The sequence below is a fragment of the Electrona antarctica genome (genome assembly GCF_951216825.1).
Source record: "Electrona antarctica genome assembly, chromosome: 11".
NCBI classification, from domain to species: Eukaryota; Metazoa; Chordata; class Actinopteri; order Myctophiformes; family Myctophidae; genus Electrona; species Electrona antarctica.
The window spans coordinates 52,201,916-52,221,457 of record NC_136792.1 but is presented as its reverse complement, the minus strand read 5'-3'; the positions used below and the strand labels follow the sequence as shown (position 1 = coordinate 52,221,457).

Sequence of the window (19,542 nt, the reverse complement as noted above, 5' to 3'; positions counted from 1 at the left end):
TTTCACAGTTTGCAAGATTGCCCCGTTTTGAACAATAGCCTCAAATCATGAACGCAGCATGCAATTTACGTGAAATCTTTCACACTTTTTCTTACTAGGCTGAGGAATATATCCCACCCTTTTCACATTGGCCTGTTATAGCGCCACCAACAGGTTGATTTTTGCAAAACACATTTTTGGAACAAAATGCCTCAAATCATAAAAAAAAAAAAAAAAACATCCTCCTAAACATCCTTGCCAAACATCACACACACTCCTATCCTCCTGGTGGAGACCTGTGCCCGGAAGGGCACTTTTTCTAGTTAATAGCTGTTTTTTGTTTCTGAAACAGTCAATCACTCATTTGATTTCTGGGGGTCAACATTTCTGTAACTCTTGACACAAACAGCTGATATCATTTTTGACCCATTTAGACCTGAGGTCGATTCTAAAAAAAAAAAGCCTTCTAAAGCCTGACAGTTTTCTGAAAAAAACATGTTTCTGTCAGTGGTGTTCAACCCTTTTCATGTCCAGGACCCCCAGAATTACCTCTATTTGGCCTTGGACCCCCATCTGAAAATATGTTGTTCCAGGCACCCTATTTTTCAATAGCTAAAGTATAATATAATGCTTAAAACACCAAAAGGGGTCCAGAATGGGTTAAATGAGCATTTGTATAGCAACACAAATTAATATAACATTATCCTCAGTTAAGTATTGAATTAAAGCTGCAGTTAATACACAGGCCATTCAGAAAAGGTTACATCCAACCAACTATGTTCAGAGAAACAGCAGAGATAGTTTTTTTTCCCACTTAATTTGTAATGATGAAAAGACAGACAACAAAACAAAACAAAAAAGACAATAAGAACAAAAGGAGGAAGACAAAAGCAAAAGACAAAGGCTGCATTTTTCATATTACAAGATACATTCATTGAAATCCTCTAGCATTATCGCTAGGCTGAGAGAAAAGATCCCACTTTTTATAGAACGTATCCTCTTGTAGTCTTAAGTATGAATGTTAGTTTTTCCATAACATACATCTCCTCAGTAATGTCCATCCAATGTTCTTTCGTTGGTGGGTCCAAGCCGGTGTCTCATCAGCCGTGGTCGGGTCGCCTGGAGGACGGTGTCTGTTGCGAGACGCAGAAACATCCAATGATTCAAGATTACAACATTGACAGTCCAGGTTTGTGCATCAGCAGATTTTTTATTTTATCATGCAAGTATAAGGACATGTTAGCATGGCCAAAACAATCACCGGTAGAAGGTACTTTCAGGTCTCTGAAATGGGGTTCAAGTCCCTGCAGTGATGGAAGGCTTAATGTTTTACACGTGTCCTGCTTGTGTGTTTATTACATGAAATGTTATCACAAGTCATAATAGTACCCCTATGCACAAACTATTTGTAATTACAAATTACAGTAATGTAATACTTGGTTCACGGAGTTCTCTTCCACAGTACGCTTTGCACAATCCCAGGCGAGAACCCTGGACCCTTTGACCATGTCAAATTTTCTCTCACAGTATAGGCTTTGCACAATCCCAGGCGCGAACCCTGGACCTCTCGGGGATGTCAGATTAAATGAGATGTAAATTGGAACACAGGTATGCACCTCTGGCGATCTTGGACACTCCCATATGCTAATCTGGACAACGGAGACCGAGCGGAGGACGTTGGCGAATCGCTGGGCGGGGAAAAAGCACTACTGTACGGCTCATCGTCCATGCACCTCCTCTGCTGCTGCGTGCTGGTACGAATGGGAGGAACGGGATTCAACTTTTGCGTGCGTGCGTGCATGTGTGTGATTGCGTGCGTTCGTGTGTGTGTGTGTGTGACTGACGTGTACTGTGCACCCGTGTGCATGTGAGCAAGCGAGAGAGGGACAGACAGACACTGAAAGAGGCTGTGCGCGTGCGTGCGCGTGTGTGTGTGTGAGATAATCAAACTTGCATGTGAGTGTGCCCGTTGCAAATGTGAGTGAGCGAGAGAGAGACAGACACAATACTGTGTGTGTGTGTGTGTGTGTGTGTGTGTGTGTGTGTGTGTGTGTGTGTGTGTGTGTGTGTGTGTGTGTGTGTGTGTGTGTGTGTGTGTGTGTGTGTGTGTGTGTGTGTGTGTGTGTGTGTGTGTGTGTGTGTGTGTGTGTGTGTGTGTGTGTGTGTGTGTGTGTGTGTTTCTAGCAGCAGGAGAACCGTAAGCGCCTCCACACAGTGCACGGATATGTGGTCCACGACATGGAGAGTAGCACAGAGGTGGAGATTCCCTACCCTCAGGAAGACAAACACATCCAGTGTGGACGACGCGTTATTATTTATCCCACCGCAGTTCTAGGAACGCCCTGCTGTGATTGGCCAGTAGTCGTTGTGATTGACAGTTCTCGTTTTTGCGACCAGTCATTAGTCTTACAACTACAACCTATCTCAAACCCTCACCCTAAACCTAACCCCCCACGGGGCAGCACACTTAAACCTAACCTTAACCAATGACTAGTCTAAACTAAGTATGCACCCCCCTAAACCTAACCCGAACGGCCCAACCTCAGCAAAACTATGCCTTCCCGGGAGCCAATCAGACACATGGTGAGGTGGGTCTACCCTAGAACGTTGGTGGGATTCATAATCACGCGTGGACGACGGGCCTTCCATCATGGACGCTTTCTCATGAGACTGAGGAGAGCTGCTCCAACCAAAGTAAGTGAAGGTGGTAAATATGGTTTTCATGTTGGCTGGAGAGTTGGTTCGTGGACTGAAATCAACGTGGGTTATGGTTAGCCTAAGATTTAGACTCTCGTAGATGTATTTTTCGCTTCTAGGATGACGTCAGAATCTAAAAATACATCTACGAGAGTCTAAATCTTAGGCTAGGTTATAATAGTCCTAATATTCCTGACTAGCGCTTTACTCCCCCTCAGTGTCACAGCAGTAGAAGACATCGTGGCCAGCTTGGAGGAGGAGAATGGTTGTGTGACCGGAGTCCAGTACAAGGATAAGGAAACCATGGAGACATCAAAGTGAGTGGAGGAAACTTTTAGCATGACAAAGCATGATCTCATTAAATCACTCTTACATCTAAAATGCGAGTGTAAAACAATCTACTCTCAAAATGTAATCTGTTTTTGTGTTAGCTGAAGCAAACTTGCCCGAAGAGAACCAGTGAAATTCACAGTGAAATTTACAAAACATTTACATGAAATTTGTGCTCTGCTTTTAATCCATCCTAGAAGAACTGGGTGCTATTTATACAGAGCCCGGAAGCAGTTAGGGTTGTCTTGCTCAGTGACACAGGGTAGACCTTCTGACTCCAAGACCTCGCTACGCATTCAGCTTAAGCCACAAATGAGGAGAGAGTGGACGCAATCCTCCACTACACTACCAGACATTATGCAGTCAACATCGCTCTATTTGAGGGATTCGCAGTGGTCAATACTTGGCCTTACATTACAATGGTACCATGTGGTTCACGCTTAAATAGTTCTTATGCATGCTCTTCAGTTAAAGATTAGAGCCGGTTACAAACTTGGAAAACATTGTTAGATTTGGAACCTTCTGTTAAGCACAGACTTTTCTCCTATGCTATAGATACACATTTTGGAAATATTTAACCATAATTGTACTACAATGACCATGGCATTTCTCTATTTTACACATTTGATCGACATGTGCCAATTGTTGAACATGACAAAATAAAAAAGTGCCCTTCTGGGCACAGGTCTCCACCAGGAGGATAGGACTGTGTGAGATGTTTGGCAAAATGTTTAGGAGTAATATAAACATGTTTTTGTTAGTTTTTGTTAGATTTTCTTTAATTTGGTGAGGAAATGTTTTTCCATGGCCTCTAGGGAGTGAGTTGTATACAGATCAATGCAGTTATAGCTAAAAACAGGAATTGGCCTGTTATAGCACCACCGTGAGACTGAAAATGAGTGGCATGTCCTCTGCCTAGTGGAAATGTGCGTGTATAATTCCACGGAAATTGCACACTGTGTTTGTGATTTGTGGCATTTTGTTCGAAACGGACCAATCATGTGAGCTTTGGAAGCCAATCTTAGCCAATCAGGATGGAAGATGGGAAATGGTGCAGATCCGTGTTGATCACATGACTATGGAGATAGTGTATACCGAATTGTGTGATGTATGGATAAAATGTGTACGAGTAATCTACAGAAATGTGTTTTGCCTAAATCGGCCTCATGGTGGCGCTATAACAGGCCGTTGAGGAATATTTGGGGCAGAGGTTCGTCGTTGGCATCCAGGGAGTGTGTGTGCAAAGTTTGGCATGGATCGGGCCAACGGTGCTGGAGATTAGCTGGTAACGGACGGACGGAAGACGGACGGACGGAAGGACGGACACACACGGACAGAGTGCAAAACATACTCTCTCCCCATGCCTTTGGCCTGGTGGAGACAATCAAGGGAAAATCTAAGAAATTCCATAAATCATGTGAAATTAGCTGATCTATAAGCTTGTAGTAGATCTGCTGTTTTTGGGAACACTGGGTGGAACATTGCAGTGGTTTTCAACCAACTAAATGATGGAGAGTTGGTAACCAAATGGACCCTTATTAGATCTTTAACTCTTGACAGTTACATTATTGAACATTGAATTAAACATCTGCATTACTAAATTTACAAGAAGTCTACACAATTAGAGAATGTAGAAGAATTGTTAGGCTAAAGGCTAAATCTCATCAAATGGTGGTCCGTGCAGGATCAATAAATAATGGACTAATGAAAAGGGTTGAAAACCTCTGTGTTATTTAATGAATTATTGAAGGGCTCATAAGTCATAATAGATCATCCTTACTTTTCAAATAATAAAGTACATTTTGTTTAAAAAAGTGTGTGTGTGTGTGTGTGTGTGTGTGTGTGTGTGTGTGTGTGTGTGTGTGTGTGTGTGTGTGTGTGTGTGTGTGTGTGTGTGTGTGTGTGGGGTGGGCGGGGGGGCTTGATGTGTAAATAGGGGTTAAGTGGTTTAGACAATATTATATATGTTACGAATGTAGGGGGGGAAAGAAATCCATGGATATCCACACACATGTAGAGTCTGCTGATGGGCACTAGATGGCGCCTGAGCAGCAGGTTTTCGGTGTCCATTACAACAAGTCACACAGATGTTTTAAACACATCAGCTTGTTTGATTGAAGTATTTATTAACAGTTTGCAGAATTACAGTACATTTCAATACAAAAGCTGTTAACAGTGAGTGGACGACCCAATATAGCATTACACTTGTAAACTTACAAGAGGGTCCACCTTGTTCAATTCATCATAACATTTAGAGACATACAAATGATTGGATGAGTAAGGATTTGTCTATCCTTAGAACTCATCTTCAACAAAATAATAAAAAATAAAGCGTTTATAAAAACACAAAAAGAATAGTGATATATTTAGGCCTATAATGATTGAATTAGTGTTGCATGTTTATCGTGATAATATAATTTATAAAGATTGAGTAAAGCAATGAGCACATAGTCATACAGTACATTAGGCCGATGACCTGTATACACCTGTATAGTTTGTTTGTTTACTGCTGAGGTAGCAAGGGGTCCCGACCCCCTAGACCCAATAAGTTAGTGAAAATAGCAGATCTACAAGCTCACGTGTCGCTTCGTGCCACGTTGTGAGCTTGTAGATCGGTTGTTTTCTAATGTATGACATTTCTTAGATTATTCTTTTACTTTAACATTCAAGAAATTACACAGAAAAATCATTTCATTTGAAAACTTTTAGAATTTTTCTTTGAAAATGTTTTTAAATTATATTAATTTAAAAACAAAATGTAGAAAACAAAAAAATATATAATATTTAAGGGGTCCATAAAAATGTGTCCGCGACCCATAAATGGGTCCCGACCCAGTGTTTGGGAAACAGACTGGAACAATCGCGTTTCGTACCTCTACGGGAAGCCAGGAGGGACAAACACTGCTACTAGCTCATTGCTAGCTTTTATTACACCATATAAGTTATAAGTCTATGGTTTACACAACATTTCATTAATAATGGCTGCACATCTGAAAAGGAGAGTTTATGAGGAGTTCTCCAAAACTGTTACGGTGAGTAACTTATCTTTTAATCTCTTTAGTTCACAGAATGTATTTTAGTTAAACGTCTGACTGTCACATTTTGACGTTAGCTATTATGAACTAATGCATTCATGTCAACAACAATATACTGTCCATTACAGTGTGGTTTTCAACCCTTTTCACATCAAGGTCCATTATTTATGTATTCGGCATTTGAGCCACGGACCACCATTTGATGACATTTAGCCCCTCCGACCCAAAACTAAATAATATTTTGTTAATATTGTTGATTTAGTCCACAATTCCATTATGCTGTGTTGATGTTGGCACCATAGTGTCAGATAACAGGCAAACGTTGATCAACATAACAATATTTTACATTCTCTAATTGTGTAAACTTGTTGAAGTAAATGAATGCAGGACTAATCGAACTAATTAAATGGGACATTCTGCACAATGAGTACTTTTGGTACTAGCATTTTTGACGCTGATACTTTTGCATACACAGACAGGACTTCTACTTGTAACTAAGTAACAGAGTAATGATGAGAGTATAACTACATTGCAGTATTGGTGCTTGTTTTCAACTGAGAGTCCATGTTGAGCCTGTTGTGCAATGTCACTGTGGCCTTTTCATGTCAAGGACCCCCAAATTGACACTAATTGGCCCGCGGACCCCCATAAGAGAAGCTTTTTATGGCTCTAGCAGTGATTTAACCCGTTTAATTTCAAGGACCCCCGGTTTGACATGCGGGCCCCCATTTAATGGCATTTCTATCTCTGAGACCCCCAATTTATAATTGTAAAAAAATGTTAATTTAACTTTAATTTGGTTCCATTTGTACACTGTCTCTCAGAGTTACAGACTCATAAGGGTCCATTTGTTTCCATTTGTACACTCTCAGAGTTACAGACCCATAAGGGTCCATTTGGTTCCATTTGTACACTCTCAGAGTTACAGACCCATAAGGGTCCATTTGTTTCCTAACTATCATTTTGCTGGGGACCCCCTGGAACTCCCTCAGGGACCCCCCACTGGACTAGACAGAGAGGTAGAGACTAGGTCAAGTAGGGTGACCAGATCCAAACCGTGACATTTATGGGACGGGGGGGACTGGGTTAGTATTACTTAACGTTACTATTATAATAACCCATTTAGACCTGAAGACGATCCTGACAGTTTTCTGAAAAACCTCATGTTTCTATAACATTTTCATGCCAAGGACCCCCAGAATTATATGTAATTGGCCCCGGACCCCAATCTCAAAATATGTTTCCAGGGACCCCCACAGAAGCAAAGATTTGAGTTAAAACCGTTCGCTCTGAAAGAATATATATTCAAAGATGTGCTATTTTTCAATAGCTAAAGTATAACATAATGCTTCAAACACCAAAAGGTGTTCCCGCCCTGAATGGGTGCTCTGATGTCATATTCCACCATAGGCCTAATATTGCCTCATTTTGTTATTAAACCCCTCTGGCGTCTCACATTTTGTTTTGTCAGGGTTATATTTTGTTTTAAAAGGTTTGGTCATGGGTGGTATGGCTGACTTGGTACTGTAGCCTATATAGGGGATATTTCTCACGTTATTTTAACAGACTTGATAAAAGTGATGGAAATGGAACCCAGCAGCGAGTTTTTCTTTGTGCGTTTAATTTTTGGTGAGAGGAATGATAGTTTATTTCTTTCAGTTCACTCCCCCGGCCTGTGCAGCTCTGTAGTGTTCACCACAGGCTGTTTGTCATGCTGCATTTCTCTCTGGAATTCAGGATAACGGCAGTCTTACTTCAAATTGAGAAGGTTGTGGGGTCCTACTCGTTCCATGTAAGGATGTTAATAGTTAATCGAGTTGCAAATTACATGAAATCTAAGTGTAAAAAACATGTGAGTACTTCTTCTAGTGCTGCACGACTGTTTTCTTTCCTCCGCAAGAATTGAGATCAAGATTCTCACATAGTTCTCATTTTTCCCATGAAAAATATGTATTGTCTTATACTCTTTAGTCTGAGGTTGCCGAACATTACTACGTTCTAGATGTGGCACTTGGAGCCATAACTACTGTGTAGCTTTAAACAGACAACATCAAAGTGCTCGACTTAAACCCCTCTTCTGAACTGAGTGGTACTGTACTGTAAATGGCAAAATGGTGCATTTATTTAGCGCCTTTATGCAAGGCACTTTACATAGATTGTGCATTACATTCACCCATTCACACACCGATGGCGGCGGAAACCATGCAAGGCACCAACCAGCACATCAGGAGCAATTAGGGGTTCGGTGTCTTGCTCAAGGACACTTCGACACTAACTCAGGAGGGAGCCCGGGTTCGAACTGGCAACCTTGCGGTTTCCATCCGGCCACTCTACCCCTGAGCCACCGCAGACGTACTGTACTGTAGATCTGCTATTGAAAAATCTTTAAAATGTGGCGCACTCTTTCAGAGTGAACGTTTTTAACTCAAATCTTTGCTTCTGGGGGGGGGGTGTCCCTGGAACAACGTATTTTCAGATGGGGGTTGGCGGCCAATTACATATATATTTTGTTAGGGTCCTTCACATGAAATGGATTGAGAACCACTGATATAGAAACATAGGGTTTTTCAGAAAACTGTCAGGATTCTGAAGACATTTGTACCGTGTTGTTTTTGGCAGCAAATTTTGATGTTAGTTTTAGTCATAGTCTCTTGAATAGTTTTAGTCACATTTTAGTCACCTGGAATGTCTTATAGTCTAGATATGTCGACTAAATATCATAGGATTTTAGTCGACTAAATTTACAGTTGATTTAGTCGACTAAAATGTATTTTGGCGGTCCTTGATGCCGTCACAATGACTATGTTTTACACTTGCTGAAAATAGCCGATCTACAAGCTCACAACGCGTCGCGCTGCGACGCGTTGTGAGCTTCTAGATCTGCTATTTTCAGCATGCAACCAAGTGTAAAATGATTTATACTGGATCTCTTGTGCACTAGTCCCTTCCTAACATTTTAGTCTAGTTTTTATTTGTTGACGAAATTGTCAGTATATTTAGTCTCAGTTTTAGTCATCGTAGCCTAGTTTTCATTTAGTTGACATTTAGTTTTCGTCAGTGAAAAAAGGTAATCGACTCTACGGCCATTTTTAGTCGACGAAAACAACACTGCATTTGTACTAGAATCTGGTCTCAGTCCTCCTAAATGGGTTAAATCGTGCAGCGCTGACCTCTTCCTCCACCTCTGATTTATTTCCCCCGCCACACAGATCCCCCACGGCGAGGAGGCTCCGTCCAAGAAGCTCCGCCTGTCCAAGCCCAGTAAGTCTGCGGCGCTGCACGTGGACCTCTGCAAGGCCGCCACCTCCACGGACGCCCTGCAGTGCCTGCTGCTGTTCGCGCGCAAGCCCGTCGAGCCCGAGAGCATCGAGAGCGTGGTGCGCGTGCTGCTCGAGCACTACTACAAGGTAGGGCATTAAGCAACTAGTCGACTAGTTTACTAGTCGACTAGTTTACTAGTTTACTAGTCGACTAGTAAATCCACTAGTCGACCTTATTGGTACTAGTTGATAAAAAATAAAAGTGTATTTTTTTTATTATTTTTTCCCCCCCGATTTTGTAGGCCTCAAAATCAGGTAGATTAAAAAGAAAGAAAAAAAAAGGGTTTTTCTTTTTACATAATAGGTAGTTAAACAACTAGTCGACTAGTAAACTAGGCAACTAGTCAACTACTAAAATGACTAGAAGTGAATGCCCTATACTACAAGGTATACTGTTGTTTTACACGTACCTCTGCAGTGGGTGCAGGGCCAATATAAGGCAATCGTGTGTGTGTGTGTGTGTGTGTGTGTGTGTGTGTGTGTGTGATGTAACTGATTTAGCTGTCTCTCTCTCTGCCTGTCTTATCAGGAGCCAGACAGCTCTGTGCGTCTGAAGATCGCCGCCCTGCTGGGCCGACTGTCTAAGACGCCGGGCTTCAACCCTGACTGCATCGTCGATGATGTCCTCAACAACACCCTCAGCAATGAGAGTACGTACACACACACACACACACACACACCGGTACACACACACAGCAAGGTTATTGCGGCCGTAGGTCGCATTTACTTTGAAAACCTGCATCTCCCGTTAGTCACGCCTCCATATATGGTCACGCCTCGTGACATCACGCCTCGTGACATGTCATGCCACCATATATGGCCATCTTTCTCCATATATGAAGATCACGACACTGACCTCATCCAACCCTGGATAACCATACATGGAGAAGACTGGATCATCACCTAGATCTGCATAATATGGAGCCGGCAAGAAACTCTACATCTGACCTCAAACCCTTGAGCTGACCTGTTCTGACATTCCATATGTTGACCCTTCCCCACCCGTCCTTCCTGCTCTGACATTCCATATGTTGGTCTGACCTCATCAAACCCTGTACACTCAAGACACGATCCATATATGGCCAGTACAGAATTCATTCCATATGTTGATCTGACCCCTCACACATGCCAAAGCGCCAGCGCTCGCCCAGCAGTCTGACGTCTGCCGTCACCCAAGGGCAAGGTCGCTTCTCGCCCTCAGGGCGTCTTACTGGTTATAGTTCAACGAAACTTAACAAAATAACGGAACAGAGCCGTGCAGAAAACTGAGCGCTCGAGCGTTGGTAGTGTTCATGCAGCTCTGGAGAGGGACAAGCTGGAGTTTGAAATACATTGTTTCCAACGAGGGCAGGCGCAAATATCAGCAATTTTAGGCATGTGTGCAACATGACAACTGTTTTAACTCATTTTGACCTGACATCAGATTCTAAAAATGTCTTCTACATCCTGACAGTTTTCTGAAAAAGCTATGTTTCTATGTCAGTCGTTCTTCGATTTTTCAAAAATAGCAGACCTACAAGCTCGTAGCGCGCCACTCGGTGGCGCGCTATGAGCTTGTAGATCTGCTATTTTTCAATAGCTAAAGCATAACTTAATGCTAACACCAAAAGGGGTTCCCGCCCAAAATGGGTTAAAGTATTGTACAGTGACAACTACAGTCTCTGTAATGTTTTCATGGTGTACCATTACTACAAAACGATCTAAAATAAAGGGATTTAAGATAATTAAAGCTGGGCTGTTGCCTGAGTCCAGTGCATTCTGCCAACTTCTGGTCCAGGACTTTGTCACTCTTTGCAATGCTCTTCGCCAATAGAAGTCTATGTGGAAGTAGAAGAGCCGCCATTGGACTGAAGCCCCATGAAGTGAACGGGCATGTCGTAACTCTGTCTTAACAGTTCTACTGCTTATTCCGTGTTTCCCGCATTATAATCAAATATCCTACGCTGCCTGGATTGTTTTATTACCTTTAGATCATACGCTGAAGTATTTGGGCGTTTGATCCGTGAAAATCCGGTCCAAATCCGTTCCTCAGTTTGTTTTTGTATGATCGCACCACCCGCCATCTTGCCAAGCAGAATGGAGGGGGCTGGGAGGCTGTTGTAGTCAGACAAAACCCCCGTCCACTTGCATTGGACTCAATTTCCCAGAAGCCCTAGCAGCCCAGCATAAGTTTCGATTTCCGGTTTCGTCATCATAACATGAAGCTCTCTCCCCCTGCTCCGCGGAACGACTGACTTTCTTTTTTATTATTAAAATTCGGCGATTTAGACACATAAAACAAATAGCGGGAAACGCGTAATAAGCAGGGCATATCGTTTGATCAATCAATTTAAGGCCCTGAAACTGTTTTTTAATAGTCTATGGCTCTGATGGCGATGACCCCTGGTCCTTTCTGTCACCTCCATGGCGATGACCCCTGGTCCTTTCTGTCACCTCCATGGCGATGACCCCTGGTCCTTTCTGTCACATGTCATCTCCATGGCGATGACCCCTGGTCCTTTCTGTCACATGTCATCACCATGGTTTTTAGCTTTTAGTGTTTTTCCTTTTTCAAATAAAGTTGTTTTTATTTTGTTGTTACCTCTGTAAAGCCCCCCCATGTAAAGTGTCTCTGGGTACTCAGAAAAGTGCTATATAAGTTTGAGATATTATTATTATGGCGATGACCCCCATGTCCTTTCTGTCCCCAGAGTCCCACCAGGTCCTGGCCCAGCTCCTGGACACTCTGTTGGCCATCGGCTCCCAGCTCCCAGACAGCCCTGTCATCAGGCAGAGGCTGATAGAGGTGGCCTGTAAGGTAGGGCACGCACGCACGCACGCACGCACGCACGCACGCATTTTTTGGACACAATTTCTTGTGTTGCTTGTTCAGCTCGCAAAAAAAACGCGTCACTGGTCTCTTCATAAAGCCATTCATAAAGCCATCCAAAACTTGACTTGGTCCAAAATGGTCTAAACCTCAGGTCAAATGCTTGGCTACAGTGTGTAGTACCAGCATTCAAATCCGAGGGGGGTAAATAGTGTTTCGCTTTCTTTGGCCCCTGGTCGTGGAACGACCGACAGTCCAGACTAAAATTGGCTTTGAAAGTTCCGTTGAGAAGTTTCAAAAGAATCATCTTAGACGTACAGTCCAACACCTGCACATGCTTGGATATGTACTGTACTAGCCTATGTTCATGGGTATGTACTGTACTAGCCTATGTTCATGGATATGTACTGTAGTAGTCTATGTTCATGGATATGTACTGTACTAGCCTATGTTCATGGATGTGTACTGTACTAGCCTATGTTCATGGATATGTACTGTAGTAGCCTATGTTCATGGATATGTACTGTACTAGCCTATGTTCATGGATATGTACTGTAGTAGCCTATGTTCATGGATATGTACTGTACTAGCCTATGTTCATGGATATGTACTGTAGTAGCCTATGTTCATGGATATGTACTGTACTAGCCTATGTTCATGGATATGTACTGTACTAGCCTATGTTCATGGATGTGTACTGTACTAGCCTATGTTCATGGATATGTACTGTACTAGCCTATGTTCATGGATATGTACTGTAGTAGCCTATGTTCATGGATATGTACTGTAGTAGCCTATGTTCATGGATATGTACTGTAGTAGCCTATGTTCATGGATATGTACTGTACTAGCCTATGTTCATGGATATGTACTGTACTAGCCTATGTTCATGGATATGTACTGTACTAGCCTATGTTCATGGATATGTACTGTACTAGCCTATGTTCATGGATATGTACTGTACTAGCCTATGTTCATGGATATGTACTGTACTAGCCTATGTTCATGGATATGTACTGTACTAGCCTATGTTCATGGATATATACTGTACTAGCCTATGTTCATGGATATGTACTGTAGTAGCCTATGTTCATGGATATGTACTGTAGTAGCCTATGTTCATGGATGTGTACTGTACTAGCCTATGTTCATGGATATGTACTGTACTAGTCTATGTTCATGGATATGTACTGTACTAGCCTATGTTCATGGATATGTACTGTACTAGCCTATGTTCATGGATATGTACTGTACTAGCCTATGTTCATGGATGTGTACTGTACTAGCCTATGTTCATGGATATGTACTGTACTAGCCTATGTTCATGGATGTGTACTGTACTAGCCTATGTTCATGGATATGTACTGTACTAGCCTATGTTCATGGATATGTACTGTACTAGCCTATGTTCATGGATGTGTACTGTACTAGCCTATGTTCATGGATATGTACTGTACTAGCCTATGTTCATGGATATGTACTGTACTAGCCTATGTTCATGGATGTGTACTGTACTAGCCTATGTTCATGGATATGTACTGTACTAGCCTATGTTCATGGATATGTACTGTAGTAGCCTATGTTCATGGATATGTACTGTAGTAGCCTATGTTCATGGATGTGTACTGTACTAGCCTATGTTCATGGATATGTACTGTACTAGTCTATGTTCATGGATATGTACTGTACTAGCCTATGTTCATGGATATGTACTGTACTAGCCTATGTTCATGGATATGTACTGTACTAGCCTATGTTCATGGATGTGTACTGTACTAGCCTATGTTCATGGATATGTACTGTACTAGCCTATGTTCATGGATATGTACTGTACTAGCCTATGTTCATGGATATGTACTGTACTAGCCTATGTTCATGGATATGTACTGTAGTAGCCTATGTTCATGGATATGTACTGTAGTAGCCTATGTTCATGGATGTGTACTGTACTAGCCTATGTTCATGGATGTGTACTGTACTAGTCTATGTTCATGGATATGTACTGTACTAGCCTATGTTCATGGATATGTACTGTACTAGCCTATGTTCATGGATGTGTACTGTACTAGCCTATGTTCATGGATATGTACTGTACTAGCCTATGTTCATGGATATGTACTGTACTAGCCTATGTTCATGGATGTGTACTGTACTAGCCTATGTTCATGGATATGTACTGTACTAGCCTATGTTCATGCCTTAGTATATATTTATCATTTCTGTTTATATTTTGTACATTGTGTATTTGGCCCCGCTACTAAAAGATTAGCACTTTGGTGATTTGTTGTATTTATTTCATAGGTACTTTGAGGTGTATAATTTATGGATGTTGTATTTGCTGGTCCAAAATGTAACATGGACGATGTAGCATTGAAGTGTCATTTCATTTCTGCCTCTTGGCCAGTTCCCACTTATAAAAGAGACTCGGTCTCAATGTGTTTTACTGGTTAAATCAGGGGTTCTCAACGTTTTTGGCCGGGGACCCCCGGAAATGCTTTGGCAATGTCTCGGGACCCCCGCCCCGCCCCCTCCCGACCCCCAATATAAATTGACTGCTACAATAACCTTAAACCATTTTGGGCGGGAACCCCTTTTGGTGTTTTAAGCATTGTTATAATTTAGCTATTGAAAAATAGCAGATCTACAAGCTCATAGCGCGCCACCGAGTGGCGCGCTACGAGCTTGTAGGTCTGCTATTTTTGAAAAATCGTGAAAATATATATATATATATATATTTTTGAAAATAATTTGGGGACCCCCTAAAATAATTTGGCGACCCCCCGAGGGGTCGCGACCCACGGGTTGAGAACCCCTGGGTTAAATAAAGGTTAAATAAAAACCTGAGCTACAGTACAACTATAGAGAGAGTAAGACTAGTCGATCGTTATTTCTTCACACCGCTGGATTATTCATGGTTTCATAAAAATCCACCAGATTTATTGTATTCTCTTCTTTTATTCACCTGTATTTAGGGATGCACCGAAAGGGAAATTCTTGGCCGAAACCGAATACCGAATATAGGAAACAGTTGGCCCGAATACCGAACAGCCGAACATGATTAATATTATATATCTTTTTTCCTACCATTGCTGTCATGGCCGCACCTTACCTGATTATGGCAAAACTTAAACTTAAATAATAATCACTATTATGGGTCCATAAAACATGTATTCAGCACTTTTGAATGCATTAATTACATACACTATTCGGTGAAATATTTTCTGCCTATTTGGGCCGAAACCGAATAGGCCGAAAATGCATTTTTAGCCATTTTCTGCTGAATATCTTCTTCGGACAAATATTCGGTGCATCACTACCTGTATTTATTCTGGGTCTCTCAGCACCCAGCCAACACAGGGAAGCTGGAAGTACCTTCACTAAAAACACTGGGACTAGTTAACGCTCCACGCGCTTCTCCCTTCGGGTTCCAAAATTATGGAATGCACTTCCCACTGCAGTCAGAACTGCAGGTTCACTCCCGATCTTCCGCCGTAGTCTGAAATCCCACCTCTTCAGACTCCATGTTAGCCCATAGCACTTGCCGTAGCACTTGCCCGACGACCTTACAGGTGTATGCAAAGACCAAATTATGTAATTTAGATATAATTTTATGTAGAGACGTAGCATAGTATATGCATAGTTTAGATATTCCACTGTTCTTAGCTTATGTATGATTCATGATGACTATTTCTATGTATATGATGTATTACCATGGGTTGTTCTTGCTTACTGTAAATCGAGTCTGATAAATGCCTACATTGTAATTCATGTGGGGTCTCTCTCTCTCTCTCAGCACCTGTATTCATGTGGGGTCTCTCTCTCTCAGCACCTGTATTCATGTGGGGTCTCTCTCTCTCTCTCAGCACCTGTATTCATGTGGGGTCTCTCTCTCTCAGCACCTGTATTCATGTGGGGTCTCTCTCTCTCTCTCAGCACCTGTATTCATGTGGGGTCTCTCTCTCTCTCTCTCAGCACCTGTATTCATGTGGGGTCTCTCTCTCTCTCTCTCTCAGCACCTGTATTCATGTGGGGTCTCTCTCTCTCTCTCAGCACCTGTATTCATGTGGGGTCTCTCTCTCTCTCTCAGCACCTGTATTCATGTGGGGTCTCTCTCTCTCAGCACCTGTATTCATGTGGGGTCTCTCTCTCTCTCTCTCAGCACCTGTATTCATGTGGGGTCTCTCTCTCTCTCTCTCTCAGCACCTGTATTCATGTGGGGTCTCTCTCTCAGCACCTGTATTCATGTGGGGTCTCTCTCTCTCTCTCTCAGCACCTGTATTCATGTGGGGTCTCTCTCTCAGCACCTGTATTCATGTGGGGTCTCTCTCTCTCTCTCAGCACCTGTATTCATGTGGGGTCTCTCTCTCTCAGCACCTGTATTCATGTGGGGTCTCTCTCTCTCTCTCAGCACCTGTATTCATGTGGGGTCTCTCTCTCTCTCTCAGCACCTGTATTCATGTGGGGTCTCTCTCTCTCTCTCTCTCAGCACCTGTATTCATGTGGGGTCTCTCTCTCTCTCTCAGCACCTGTATTCATGTGGGGTCTCTCTCTCTCTCTCAGCACCTGTATTCATGTGGGGTCTCTCTCTCTCTCTCTCAGCACCTGTATTCATGTGGGGTCTCTCTCTCTCTCTCTCAGCACCTGTATTCATGTGGGGTCTCTCTCTCTCTCTCTCTCTCAGCACCTGTATTCATGTGGGGTCTCTCTCTCAGCACCTGTATTCATGTGGGGTCTCTCTCTCTCTCTCTCAGCACCTGTATTCATGTGGGGTCTCTCTCTCAGCACCTGTATTCATGTGGGGTCTCTCTCTCTCTCTCTCAGCACCTGTATTCATGTGGGGTCTCTCTCTCTCTCTCTCTCTCTCAGCACCTGTATTCATGTGGGGTCTCTCTCTCTCAGCACCTGTATTCATGTGGGGTCTCTCTCTCTCTCTCTCAGCACCTGTATTCATGTGGGGTCTCTCTCTCTCAGCACCTGTATTCATGTGGGGTCTCTCTCTCTCAGCACCTGTATTCATGTGGGGTCTCTCTCTCTCAGCACCTGTATTCATGTGGGGTCTCTCTCTCAGCACCTGTATTCATGTGGGGTCTCTCTCTCTCTCAGCACCTGTATTCATGTGGGGTCTCTCTCTCTCAGCACCTGTAATTCATGTGGGGTCTCTCTCTCTCAGCACCTGTATTCATGTGGGGTCTCTCTCTCTCAGCACCTGTATTCATGTGGGGTCTCTCTCTCTCTCTCAGCACCTGTAATTCATGTGGGGTCTCTCTCTCTCTCTCTCAGCACCTGTATTCATGTGGGGTCTCTCTCTCTCAGCACCTGTATTCATGTGGGGTCTCTCTCTCTCAGCACCTGTATTCATGTGGGGTCTCTCTCTCAGCACCTGTATTCATGTGGGGTCTCTCTCTCTCTCTCTCAGCACCTGTATTCATGTGGGGTCTCTCTCTCTCTCAGCACCTGTCGGACACCTACTTTGGGGTGAGGAACAAGTGCCTGCAGCTCCTGGGCTTCCTGGGCACCGTGGACAGACCTCTGACCAAAGACAACGAGGGACCCTCTGGTGAGTTAGTTACATCACTGAGGGACCCCCCGGTGAGTTAGTTACATCACTGAGGGACCCCCTGGTGAGTTAGTTACATCACTGAGGGACCACCTGGTGAGTTAGTTACATCACTGAGGGACCACCTGGTGAGTTAGTTACATCACTGAGGGACCCCCTGGTGAGTTAGTTACATCACTGAGGGACCACCTGGTGAGTTAGTTACATCACTGAGGGACCACCTGGTGAGTTAGTTACATCACTGAGGGACCCCCCGGTGAGTTAGTTACATCACTGAGGGACCACCTGGTGAGTTAGTTACATCACTGAGGGACCCCCCGGTGAGTTAGTTACATCACTGAGGGACCCCCTGGTGAGTTAGTTACATCACTGAGGGACCCCCCGGTGAGTTAGTTACATCACTGAGGGACCCCCCGGTGAGTTAGTTACATCACTGAGGGACCACCTGGTGAGTTAGTTACATCACTGAGGGACCACCTGGTGAGTTAGTTACATCACTGAGGGACCCCCTGGTGAGTTAGTTACATCACTGAGGGACCACCTGGTGAGTTAGTTACATCACTGAGGGACCCCCCGGTGAGTTAGTTACATCACTGAGGGACCCCCCGGTGAGTTAGTTACATCACTGAGGGACCACCTGGTGAGTTAGTTACATCACTGAGGGACCACCTGGTGAGTTAGTTACATCACTGAGGGACCACCTGGTGAGTTAGTTACATCACTGAGGGACCACCTGGTGAGTTAGTTACATCACTGAGGGACCCCCCGGTGAGTTAGTTACATCACTGAGGGACCCCCCGGTGAGTTAGTTACATCACTGAGGGACCCCCTGGTGAGTTAGTTACATCACTGAGGGACCCCCCGGTGAGTTAGTTACATCACTGAGGGACCCCCCGGTGAGTTAGTTACATCACTGAGGGACCCCCTGGTGAGTTAGTTACATCACTGAGGGACCCCCTGGTGAGTTAGTTACATCACTGAGGGACCCCCTGGTGAGTTAGTTACATCACTGAGGGACCACCTGGTGAGTTAGTTACATCACTGAGGGACCCCCTGGTGAGTTAGTTACATCACTGAGGGACCCCCTGGTGAGTTAGTTACATCACTGAGGGACCACCGGGCACGTCCGCTGGTGAGTTAGTTAGTTAGCCCATTTAAGACCTGGAACCCATCTGTGTCACCTTTTAGCTTTTAACCATTCTTTTATACATTTGCTGTTGAAAAATACCAGATCTGAGCTTGTAGATCTTTTTAATCGTGAAAATGTGTGCAAATCTTTCAATATAATAATATTCTTTCACAGCAAACGTTTTTTAACTCGTATCTTTGCTTCTGGTGGGGGGGTCCATGGAACAACATAATTTCAGATGGGGGTCCGCGACCAAATACACAATAATTCTGGGGGTAATTGACATGAAAAGGTTTGAGAACCATTGATATGTCTTTCAGGAAAATGCAATGTGACATAGCTCTGTTTACGAAATGCTTCCAACTGTATATACTTTCCATTTTTTCAACTGTTATATATTATTTTGACACTTGCTTTGGCAATGCCAATAAAGCTCATTTGATTAGAAATTTTAATTGCACGCACACTCCCAGTAGGAAGAAAGTCTGCCCTTCAGTTTTCCGTTTTCTTGAACCGTGGGTTTGTACAATGTGTTCTCTCAGACATGGTGAGAGATGTCCAGAGTGTCATCAGCGACTACTTTAGAGACCAGGATCCCAGAGTCCGCACAGCAGCCATCAAAGCCATGGTAACACGCACGCACGCACGCACACACGCACGCACGCACGCACGCACGCACGCTAGGG

General features: G+C 43.5%; 1 protein-coding gene across 1 annotated transcript in view; it reads left to right on the top strand.

Moving 5' to 3' along the window:
* Positions 1 to 5,866: 5,866 nt before the first annotated feature.
* ints4 (integrator complex subunit 4) overlaps positions 5,867 to 19,542 on the top strand; it is a 37,924-nt gene continuing 24,248 nt past the window's right edge. Inside the window, exons 1-6 of the mRNA XM_079514411.1 lie at positions 5,867 to 6,038; positions 9,251 to 9,448; positions 9,891 to 10,011; positions 12,052 to 12,158; positions 17,622 to 17,727; positions 19,399 to 19,484. Coding sequence (XP_079370537.1) covers positions 5,985 to 6,038; positions 9,251 to 9,448; positions 9,891 to 10,011; positions 12,052 to 12,158; positions 17,622 to 17,727; positions 19,399 to 19,484 — 672 coding nt within the window. The 5' untranslated portion in view covers positions 5,867 to 5,984. The remainder of the gene's footprint in view (positions 6,039 to 9,250; positions 9,449 to 9,890; positions 10,012 to 12,051; positions 12,159 to 17,621; positions 17,728 to 19,398; positions 19,485 to 19,542) is intronic.